The sequence below is a fragment of the Theropithecus gelada genome, chromosome 19 (genome assembly GCF_003255815.1).
Source record: "Theropithecus gelada isolate Dixy chromosome 19, Tgel_1.0, whole genome shotgun sequence".
Taxonomy (NCBI): Eukaryota; Metazoa; Chordata; class Mammalia; order Primates; family Cercopithecidae; genus Theropithecus; species Theropithecus gelada.
Genome location: NC_037687.1, coordinates 24,499,280 through 24,511,050, shown reverse-complemented (window position 1 = coordinate 24,511,050; position 11,771 = coordinate 24,499,280). Strand labels below are relative to the sequence as shown.

The 11,771-nt window shown below is 51.4% G+C and overlaps 1 protein-coding gene across 2 annotated transcripts; it reads right to left on the bottom strand.

Moving 5' to 3' along the window:
- Positions 1 to 508: 508 nt before the first annotated feature.
- Positions 509 to 10,922, bottom strand: C5AR2 (complement component 5a receptor 2). Of its 2 annotated transcripts, none has more exons than XM_025368442.1 (2): positions 10,719 to 10,922; positions 509 to 1,786 (listed from the first exon to the last, which is right to left on the bottom strand). In XM_025368442.1, exon 2 carries the CDS (start codon positions 1,769 to 1,771, stop codon positions 758 to 760), a length of 1,014 nt encoding a protein of 337 aa, XP_025224227.1. In that variant the 5' UTR covers positions 1,772 to 1,786; positions 10,719 to 10,922; the 3' UTR covers positions 509 to 757. The 2 variants fall into 2 exon arrangements, with proteins under 2 accessions (XP_025224227.1, XP_025224228.1); XM_025368443.1 differs by lacking the exon at positions 10,719 to 10,922 and adding an exon at positions 1,959 to 2,082.
- Positions 10,923 to 11,771: the final 849 nt, after the last annotated feature.

Genomic DNA, 11,771 nt, shown 5'->3' with positions numbered 1-11,771 from the left:
TCTACTCAAAATTAAAAAATTAGCTGGGCATGGTGGCAGGCACCTGTAATCCCAGCTACTCAGGAGGCTGAGGCAGGAGAATGGCGCAAACTCAGGAAGTGGAGCTTGCAGTGAGCCGAGATTGTGCCACTGCATTCCAGCCTGGGCGACAGAGCAAGACTCTGTCTCAAAAAAATAAATAAATAAAATCTTTTAATTTTTTTTTTTTTTTTTTTTTTTTTTGAGAGGGAGTCTCGCTCTGTCACCCAGGCTGGAGTGCAGGGGCTCAGTCTTGGCTTACTGCCACCTCTGCCTCCCGGGTTCAAAACAAGTCTCCTGCCTCAGCCTCTCAAGTAGCTGGGACTACAGGCATATGCCACCACGCCTGGCTAATTTTTGTATTTTTAGTAGAGATGGGGTTTCACCATATTGCCCAGGCTGGTCTTGAACTCCTGACCTCAAGTGATCCACCTGCCTCAGCCTCTCAAAGCGCTGGGATTACAGGCATGAGCCACCGCAAATGGCCCTGTATATCTTTGTTTAAAGTCTGTCTTCCTCCACTAGAATATCAGCTCCCTGAGGGCAGGATTTGTGTCTGTTTTGGTCACTACTATATCTCCAGTGCCTAAAAAGGCCTTGCACATAGCAGGTGCATAATGGGTATCTGTTGAATGAAGGAATAAAATGAAGACATCAGTGAGCTCCTGGATCCAACTATGCCTGAAGCCAGTCTTGTGAAATGGGATAGGAAGATACACATCCACAGTGTCTCTCCAGCCTACACCTCCATCTCTGAGACCAGTTCATGGCTGGTGGATTTCTTGCTGTCCACACTTTCTTCCCTGCCCTGGGACTCCCTCAGGGCCCAGTGACAGGCAGCTGGCAGTGACCGGCAGAGTTGAGCCCTCCCGAAATACAGGAAAAGCATGGGATTGAGGCAGCTGTGAGCGAGGGCAAGGCCCACGACGAGGGGTTCAGCCCGCAGGGCCCTGGCCAGGAGTGCGGAGTTCGGGGCTGCCACAGTGAGCACCAGCCCCAACAGGTGGTAGGGTGTCCAGCAGACAAAAAACCCCACCACAATGGCCATGCCCAGTGGCCAGCGGTGTCGGGCTGCCCAGCACAGGAGGGCACTGTGGCAGCTGGCCACGACCACCAGGGGCCCCAGGAAGCCAAAAAGAAACCGGACGGCAGTCACTGCGTTCTCGGTGCTGGAGGAGCCACCGTAGTCCACCACACACTGCAGCCGGGTGGGGAAGTGCTCCTGGTGCAGCCGGCGGTAGATGGCGGAGGGCACGGTGAGCAGCAAGGCCAGCGTCCAGGCTGCCCCGCAGGCCACCTGCACCCCACACGCCCGCTGAACCTTCGACCACCAGGCAGGCCCGAGAGCCAGAAAGCAGAGGTCGGCACTGAGAGCTGCCAGGAGCAGGACGCTGGCATACATGGTCAGCAGGATGACGGAGGGCAGCACCCGACAGCCCACTTCCCCATATGGCCAGTGGCCCCCATGGGCAATGGGCACTGCCAGGATGGGCAGAGACAAACAGCACAGCAAATCCGCCACGGCCAGGTGGAGCAACCAGGTGGCACCCACCCTCCGGCGGGCCTCCTTCCCAGCCACCCAGGCCACCATGGCATTGCCCGGCACCCCCACCAGGAAGATGGCAGCATACAGCGGGAGCGGGGCCATGCGCAGCGTGTCGGTGGCCAGGCAGGCGCCATCCAGGCAGTCCACAGGGAGGTCCAAGAGGTCGCTGTAATCCCCATACTCGTAGCTGATAGAATCGTTCCCCATTCAGGCTCCTGGTGTCTGGGCAGGGAAGAAAGACAATGAAAACTCAGAGGAGGAAACTCCATGGCCCTGGAGATCTAGGGTGTCCATCAGCCTGGCCCACCAGCACCTTGCAAACTGGAATACTGTGTCATAAGAACTTCCGTGCTTTAGAATATTGGAATTCTAGGCTGAGTGTGGTGGCTCACACCTGTAATCTTAACACTTTGGGAGGCCGAGAAGGGCAGATCACTTGAGGCCAGGAGTTCAAGACCAGGCCAACATGCCGAAATGCCATCTCTACTAAAAATACAAAAATTAGCTGGGTGTGGTGGTGTGTGCCTGTAATCCCAGCTACTTGGGAGGTTGAGAATTTCTTGAACCCAGAAGATGCAGGTGGCAGTGGGGTGAGATCACACCACTGCACTCCAGCCTGGGAGACGGAGTGAGACTTCATCTCAAAAAAAGAAAAAAATGGAATTCCAGAACTTAGTGTTATTAGAAGTAGCTCGGTGGCATCTTGGAATTCTAGAATATTGCAATGCTAAAACCCTAGTACGTTGGAATATTGGGGCTGGGCACGGTGGTTCAGGCCTGTAATCTCAACAGTTGGAGAGGCCAAGGTGGGAAGATCGCTTGAGGTCAGGAGTTCTAGACGAGCCCGGGCAACATTGAGAGACCCCATCTCTACAAAAACTTTTTAAAACATAGGCAGGCACGGTCATGTGTGCCTGTAATCCCAGCTACTGAAAAGGCTGAAGTGGGAGAATCACTTGAGCCCAGGAGACTGAGTGAGCTTGATCGTACCCCTGCACTCCAGCCCGGATGACAGAGTGAGACTCTGTCTCAAAAAAGAAAAAAAAAAAATCAGAAAAAAAGAAAGAAATGAGCAAAATCCAAAATCCACAGTATTTTAGAAGATGATAAATACTGTGGGAAAAGTATCACACAGGGAAGCTGGCTATGTTGGAGTTTTACAGGCATAGTCAGGGAAGGCTTCTCTGAGAAGGCGATATTTGCATAAAAATCTGAAGGAAAGGTGGGAGAGATGCATGGAGATCTGGGGGGAAAGTGTTTCAGGCATCGAGAACAGCCAGTGCAAAGGCCCTGAGGTGGGAACATGACAGTCACGTCTGAGAACAGCAAGGAGGCCAGTGTGGCTGGAGTGGAATCTGCCAGCGGGAGAGGGCTGGAGGCAATAGCCGAGTCATCAGGAGCCAGGCACAGTGGCTCATGCCAGTAATCACGGGACTTTGGGAGGCCAAGGTGGGCGGATCACCTAAGGTCAGGAGTTTGAGACCAGCCTGGCCAACATGGTGAAACCCCATCTCTACTAAAAATACAAAAATAGGCCGGGCGCGGTGGCTCACGCCTGTAATCCCAGCACTTTGGGAGGCCGAGGCGGGCGGATCACAAGGTCAGGAGATCGAGACCACAGTGAAACCCCGTCTCTACTAAAAATACAAAAAATTAGCCGGGCGCGGTGGTGGGCGCCTGTAGTCCCAGCTACTCAGGAGGCTGAGGCAGGAGAATGGCGTGAACCCAGGAGGCGGAGCTTGCAGTGAGCCGAGATCGCGCCACTGCACTCCAGCCTGGGCGACAGCGCGAGACTCCGTCTCAAAAAAAAAAAAAAAAAAAAAAAAATACAAAAATAGCCTGGAGTGGTGGCAGGCGCCTATAATCCCAGCTACTCAGGAGGCTGAGGCAGGAGGGATCACTGGAACCAGGGAGGCAGAGGTTACTGTGAACTGAAATCATGCCACTACACTCCAGCCTGGGCAACAGAGCAAGATTCCATCTCAAAACAAAAACAAAAACCAGTTATCAGGGGCCGTGGCGTGTAGGGCCACGTGGGCAACGCAAGGACGTCATCATTTATTCCAAATGAGACAGGTGCTGTAGGAGGGTGCTGAGCAGAGAAGCGACACAATCTATCATAGCAATAATTTTTTTCTTTTTGAGACAGAGTTTCGCTCTGTCACCCGGGCTGGAGTGTGGTGGCATGATCTTGGCTCACTGCAACCTCCACCTCCCAGGTTCAAGCAATTCTCCTGCCTCAGCCTCCCAAGTAGCTGGGATTACAGGTACCTGCCACCACGCCTGGCTAATTTTTGTATTTTTAGTGGAGAAGGGGTTTCACCATGTTAGCCAGGCTGGTGTCGAACTCCTGACCTCAGGTGATCTGCCCACCTCGGCCTCCCAAAGTGTTGGGATCACAGGCATGAGCCACCATGTCCGGCCACAATAATATTACTATTACTATTTTTTGAGACGGGGTCTGGTTCTGTAGCCTGGACTGGACTGCAGTGGCACTATCTTGGCTCACTGCAGCCTCCACCTCATGGGCTCAAACAACCCTCCACCTCAGCCTCCGAAGTACCTAGGACTACAGATGCACACCATCGTGCCTGATTAATTTTTTTTTTTTTTTGGAGATCATCTGGTTCCACCTCTTGAATTCTGGGGCACAAGCAACCTGCCTTGCCTCAGCCTCTCAAACTGCTGGGATTACAGGCATGACTGCCACTGTGCCTGACAATAATAATAATAATAAAAGTATTATTATTATTAGAAGCCATCATTTATTGAACACTTTGTGTTTTGCGCCAAACTTTTTTTTTTAGGGACGGATCTTGCTCTGTCACTCAGGCTGGAATGCAATGGCACTATCATGGCTTACTGCAGCCTCGAACTCCTGGACTCAAGTGGTCCTCCCACCTCAGCCTCCTGAGTACGGGGGACTACAGGTGTGCACCACCGCACCTGGCAAATTTTTATATATATATATTTATTTATTTATTTATTTTTTTTTTTTTTTTTTTGAGACGGAGTCTTAAAAGGCTGGAGTGCAGTGGCACGATCTCGGCTCACTGCAAGCTCCGCCTCCTGGGTTTAAACCATTCTCCTGCCTCAGCCTCCTGAGTAGCTGAGACTACAGGCGCCCGCCACCTCGCCCGGCTAGTTTTTTGTATTTTTAGTAGAGACGGGGTTTCACCGTGTTATATTTTTTAGAGACAGGGTCTCACTCTCTTGCCAAGGCTGGAGTGCAGTGGTGCAGTCACGGCTCACTGCAGCCTCAAACTCCTGTGCTCAAGCGACCCTCCCACCTCTGCCTCCTGAGTAGCTGGGACTACAGGCAGTGGCCACCACGCAGCTTTAAACACTGTGTCACTGAAACCTTATTTTTTTTTATTATTTTATTTTATTTTATTTTATTTTATTTTATTTTACTGAGACGGAGTCTCACTCTGCTGCCCAGGCTGGAGTGCAGGGGCGCTACCTCAGCTCACTGCAATCTCTGCCTCCTGGGTTCAAGCAACACTCCTGCCACAGCCTCCCGAGTAGCTGGGATTAGAGGCGTGCACCACCATGCCCGGGGCTAATTTTTTATATTTTTAGTAGAGACGGGGTTTCACCATGTTGGCCAGGCTGGTTTGGAATTCCTGACGTCAAGTGGTCTGCCTGCCACGGCCTCCGAAAGTGCTAGGATTATAGGCCTGAGCCACCGTGCCCAGCCTCACTAAAACCTTATAATAACTGTCTGAATTTGACACTACTGTTACATTTATTCTACAGACAAGGCACAGCAAAGTTAAATAACTTACTTAAGATCACTCAGCTAAATAGGTAAAATTTTTTTTTTGAGACAGAGTCTCGCTCTGTTGTCCAGGCTGGAGTGCAGTGACACAATCTCGACTCACTGCAACCTCCACCTCCAGGGTTCAAGCGACTCTCCCGCCTCAGCCTCCTGAGTAGCTGGGACTACAGGCACCCACCACCACGCCCAGTTAATTTGTGTATTTTTAATAGAGACGGGTTTTACCATATTGGCCAGGCTGGTCTCGAACTCCTGACCTTGTAATCCGCCCACTTCAGCCTCCCAAAGTGCTGGGATTGCAGGCGTGAGCCACTGCGCCCAGCCCCTAAGTAGGTAAATTTCAAAGTGTGTTAGTCCCTGCTGCAGAACCCCATGCCCTAGAATATTACCATCTCCAAATCTCAGGCTCTGGAGAGCTGGCAGGCAGTACGGCAAGTGGCCCCGAGCAGCCCGGGGTTCTGTGACTGTGGGTGTCAGTTGCAGCTGGCTGTGTCTATTTCCTCATCGGGAAAACAAGTCATGGAGGTGAACCTACCTCTCTGGTTTTGGGAGTCCTTGAGGAGTTAAGATGTGTCTAGCACGTGGCACACAGGCTTAGGTAGACGAAGCTTGGGTAGCACAGGACCCAGGCAGGAGTCCCCACCACCCCATCCCCACAATGTCAGTGTGACCCGGCCCTGCGGCTCTCTGCTGACTATTATGGGTTGGGTGGCACTGCCCAGCACTCCAGCTGGTGTTGAGGCAACAGGAAGGACAGAGAGAAAGTTAGGGCACTCCCCTCCTCCATGCCAGGTAGCAGCGAAGAGGCCAGGCCACTTGGTGTGTGTATTTGGAGTCTGGCATTCCACTTTCATATTATTTTTATCCCTAGAGGAAAAGGTGTGCAGAATTTAGCCAGGTGCAGTGGCTCACACCTGTAATCCCAGTACGTTGGGAGGCTGAGGAGGAAGGATCACTTGAGGCCAAGAGTTCAAGACCAGCCTCACAGACAGTGAGACCGTCTGTCTCTACAAAAAATTTAAAAATTAGCCAGGCATAGTGATTCATGCCGGCAATCCCAACCTTTTTGAAGATTGGGGTGGAGGATCATATGAGCCCAGGAGTTCGAGGCTGCAGTTAGCCATGATCGCGCCACTGTACTCCAGCCTGAGCAACAGAGTGAGACCCCGTCCCTTGAAAAAAAGAAAGAGGCCGGGCGCAGTGGCTAGCGCCTGTCATCCCAGCACTTTGGGAGGCCGAGGCAGGCGGATCACGAGGTCGGGAGATCGAGACCATCCTGGCTAACACAGTGAAACCCTATCTCTACTAAAAAATACAAAAAAATTAGCTGCGCATGGTGGCGGGCGCCTGTAGTCCCAGCTACACGGGAGGCTGATGCAGGAGAATGGCGTGAACCCAGGAGGTGGAGCTTGCAGTGAGCTGAGATCTAGCCACTGCACTCCAGCCTGGGCGACAGAGAGAGACTCTGTCAAAGAAAGAAAGAAAGAAAGAAAGAAAGAGAGAGACAAAGAAAAACATTTACAAACTGAACCCCCCACCCCGCCCGGTTGGGCACAGTGGCTCACACCTGTAATCCCAGCACTTTGGGAGGCTGAGGCGGGCAGATCACTTGAAGCCAGGAGTTGGAGACCAGCCTGGGCAACATGGTGAAACCTGGTCTCTACTAAAAATACAAAAATCAGCCAGGCGTGGTGGTGGGCGCCTGTAATCCCTGCTACTAGGGAGACTGAGGCAGAAAAATCACTGGAACCCAGGAGGCGGAGATTGCAGTGAGCCGAGATCCCGCCACTGCACTCCAACCGGGGCGACAAGAGTGAGACGCCGTCTCAAAAAACCAACAAACAACAACGAAAACCCTCCAATTCCTACCAGCTGTGCGGCCTTGGGCAAGTTACCTAACCTATCTGTGCCTTAGTAAAATGGAAATAATAATATACCTGCCTTAGAGGGTGTGGTAAGAATTCAGCGAGTTAGAAACGTAGAACTGAGTGTACGGCGCTGGTTTTCAGTGGGTGTCATACGCATGCTAGCTGCTATTATCACTGTCCACACGCATCCTCTCACCCCACAAAGACTCCACCCTTCCTGGCCCCTGTTTATTACAATCTGGGGAATTTTCTGTGCATCGTAATTTGTCCAACTGTAAGCCCAAAACAATGGTATCGCAGATGGCATTTCCTTTGTAACGTTTTAACCAGAAATGGGAGCTTTCAACACACATTGTTCCATTGCTTCATCTTTTCACTTAACGTGCCGGATATCTGTCTTCCTATCTGTACAGATATCAACCCCATTCATCCCCAAAGCATCAGAAACAGTCCACTGTCTGCCCAAGTCATGCTTATTAACTAAAGGCCATTCAATAACAATGGTAAGGAGAATAATGAGAAACAGGGCCAGGTGCAGAAGCTCACACCTGTAATCCTAAAACTTTGGGAGTCCTAGGCAGACGGATCACTTGAGGTCAGGAGTTCGAGACCAGCCTGGGAAACATGGTGAAATCCCATCTCTACTAAAAAAAAAAAAAAAAAAAAAAAAATTAGCTGCACGTGATGGCAAGTACCTGTAATCTCAGCTACTCAGGAGGCCGAGGCAGGAGAATCCCTTGAACCTGGGCGGTGGAGGTTGCAGTGAGCTGAGATCACACCACTGCACTCCAGCCTGGGCGACAGAGTGAGACTCTATCTCAAAAAAAAAAAAACTGGATTTGGTTTAGATGGTTTTGTCTTGCTGTTGGGTAATGTAAGTGTTCTGAACACATTTGAGGTAGGCTGTGCCCGTGAGGTCAAGGCTGCAGTGAGCCAAGATTGTGCCACTGCACTCCAGCCTGGACAACAGAGTGAGACCCTGTCTCAAAAAAAAAAACAAAACAAAAACGTAGGCTATGATGTTCGGTAGGCTAGGTGTATTAAATCCAATTTGATTTAGGATATTTTAAACTTACGATGGGGTTTTTGTTTTGTTTCATTTTGTTTGTGTTTTTGTCTTGTTCAGTCACCCAAGCTGAGTTCAATGGTTCAATCTCGGCTCACCGCAGCCTCTACCTCCTAGGCTCAAGTGATCCTCCTGCCTCAGCCTCTGGAGTAACTGTGACTACGGGTGCACGCCATCACGCCCAGTTAATTTTTTATTTTTTGTAGAGACAGCTTTCACTATGTTGCCCAGGCTGATCTCGAACTCCTGGGCTCAAGCAATCCTCCCACCTCAGCCTCCCAAAAGTGCTGCCATTACAGGTGTGAGCCACTGTGCCCAGCCTTACGATGGGTTGATAGAGATGGGACCCCATCGTTAAGTCAAAGAGCATCTGTACTTATATCTAGATTCTAAAGCATAGGTACCCTTCTTATTATTTCATAATAATTAAAATAGTAGATGGCTTTTATTGAGCACCTATGATCTACAAGATATAACCCTTATCACAAACTCTTGAGGTCAGTATCATCATCCTCATTTCACAGAACATCAGCTCCTTCTGGCCTTGGGTGCCACTGTGTCCTTGGCATCTGGGACAGAACCTGGCACACAGCACAGGCACGGTCGATATTTGGTAAGTGAAAGGATAAAAGAGTAAACAGAGGCACAGAGAAACTAAGTGGTCACTTAGGTTTCTTTTGTTGTGATTGCAAGCACCCTCATGTGTGCCTCTTGGTGCACGCCTGTCTGTGCATCCAGTCGTGCTGGATCCTCTGCTCTGGAAAATTCTGGAGTAGAATCAAAGAAGGCTGGCCGGGCACAGTGGCTCACACCTGTAATCCCGGCACTTTGGGAGGCCGAGGCGGGTGGATCACGAGGTCAGGAGATCGAGACCATCCTGGTTAACACAGTGAAACCCCGTCTCTACTAAAAATACAAAAAATTAGCCGGGCGCAGCGGCGGGCGCCTATAGTCCCAGCTACTCGGGAGGCTGAGGCAGGAGAATGACCTGAACCCAGGAGGCGGAGCTTGCAGTGAGCCGAGACGGCGCCACTGCACTCCAGCCTGGGTGACAGAGCGAGACGCTGTCTCAGAAAAAAAAAAAAGGCTGAAGGTTCTTCCTTCCTGAACATCCATCTTCTAGGATTCCTCCCTCACGACCCGGCGATCAGCCTCCTTCCCAGAAAAGCACACATATGCTCACCAGAACACACGTGCCGGAATGTTCACAGCAGCCCAAGATGAGAAACCATCAAATGGCCACTCACAGCAGAACGGATAAACACATCATAGGGTGTTCATCCTGTGGAATATTCTACACGGTGAGAATGAACAAACACCACGCAAGAATGTGGACGGATTTTGTGATAGAACATTGAGGGGGCTAGGCACGACGATTCATGTCTGTAATCCCAGCACTTTGGGAGTCCGATGTGGGAGGATCACCTGAGGTCAGGAGTTCGAGAGCAGCCTCTCCAACATGATGAAACCTCGTCTCTACTAAAAATACAAAAAACAATTACGGCCAGGTGCAGTGGCTTACGCCTGTAATCCCAGCACTTCGGGAGGCCGAGGTGGGTGGATCACCTGAGGTCAAAAGTTGGAGACTAGCCTGACCAACATGGTGAAACCCGTCTCTACTAAAAATACATAAATTAGTTAGGTGTGGTGGCGGGCACCTGTAATCCCAACTACTCAGCAGGCTGTGGCAGGAGAATCACTTGAAGCTGGGAGGCGGAGGTTGCCATGAGCCAAGATCGCGCCACTGCACTTCAGCCTGGGCGACAGAGCAAGACCCTGTCAAAAGAAAGAAAGAGAAAAGGAAAGAACGAGAAAAGAATGGGAATCGCTGAGTGAAAGGGCTTGCTCGCTACGCATGCTACAGTTCGGTGGATTTGCTGCAGGAATTCCTGCAGGTTTGAGAGAGGCTGTTTCCCTTACACCTGTGTGTGAAAAACCATTTGGGCCGGGCATGGTGACTCACGCCTGTAATCCCAGCACTTTGGGAGGCCAAGGCGGGCGGATCACCTGAGGCCGAGAGTTCAAGACCAGCCTGACTAACATGGAGAAACCCCATCTCTACTAAAAATACAAAATTAGCTGAGCGTGGTGGCGCGCACTTGTAATCCCAGCTGAGACAAGAGAATCGCTTGAACTGGGGAGGTGGAGGTAGTGATGAGCTGAGATGGCACCACTGCACTCCAGCCTGGGCAACAAGAGTAAAACCCCGTCTCCAAAGATAAAAAAACGTTTAGATCCTTCGATAAGAGCTTTGCTGCTGGGCTGCCCAAGTTAATTCCAAGAGCCCAGGACTCTGACGTGCATTCCAGTGTGGCCATAATGAGACTGCACTTCTCCAACTCTAGTTCTGCTTCCCAGATTCTGAAAGTAACGATTCCAGGAAGCCAGGATCATGCAATCTCTCTCCCTCCTTCCCGCCCTTGTTGCCTCCATCCTTACCGTCTCTTCCAAGAGGGTCCCCACGTGAGTCAAACGCCACTTGGGAGCGCAATCTGGGCCCACAGCCAGGACCCAGGAGGTCTGGGGTCTCTCCCTGCCGTGTCTGGCAGCTGGTAGAGTCCTGGAAATCCGTCCTGTTTGCTAGAAGCTCCTGCCGGACGCTTCTGAGCACTGCCACCTCACCGGTCCCAGTAAATCTTTATAAGCAGTACAAACTAGGAGTGGCCTCGTCTCACTCTCAGGGTGTGTTTGTCCTGTCTTCTTCCCATGACTCAGAACACAAAATTATGGGGCGGCTGGCAGGGCTAGAGAGGGCTCGTGGGTGGAGGGCTGATCCCAAGTCCCCAACCCTAGTCTGGAAGTCCCAGCTTCCCGGAAGCCAGACCTGCACGCGGTTTGCTCTTCAACCCCTTAGAGGTCTTGGCCTGGATTTCGTTTTCCCCACAACATGCCAGCTGCCCCCAGCCACCTCCAGGCCTCTCTTACTGTGCTCAACCCCTCCCTCCTGCAGCCTCAGGACAGACAAACGTCCTTCCGTCCCTCCGTCCTCCTTGGCTCTGAGGAAAGCAGCCTGGGGTCACATTCTCCACAGAAAGACCGCTGCAGCTGAGCGCAGGGCCCACGGCCTCAGTGGTAGAAAAAGCACAAACAGCTCCTTTCTTGGGCCTCGATTTTCCATCTGTAACATGGGAAGATGTTGTTGGCCATAGTGACACCTTACTTTTTTTTTTTTTTTGAGACAGAGTCTCGCTCTGTCACCTAGGCTGAAGTGCAGTGGCCGGATCTCAGCTCACTGCAAGCTCCGCCTCCTGGGTTTACGCCATTCTCCTGCCTCAGCCTCCCGAGTAGCTGGGACTACAGGCACCCGCCACCTCGCCCGGCTAGTTTTTTGTATTTTTTTAGTAGAGACGGGGTTTCACCGGGTTAGCCAGGATGGTCTCGATCTCCTGACCTCATGATCCGCCCGTCTCGGCCTCCCATAGTGCTGGGATTACAGGCTTGAGCCACCGCACCCGGCCCGACACTTTACTTTTTTTTAGAGATGGAGTCTTG

Excerpts from the sequence above, each read along its gene's own strand:
- C5AR2 (XM_025368442.1), bottom strand. The coding sequence starts at position 1,771 with ATGGGGAACGATTCTATCAGCTACGAGTATGGGGATTACAGCGACCTC.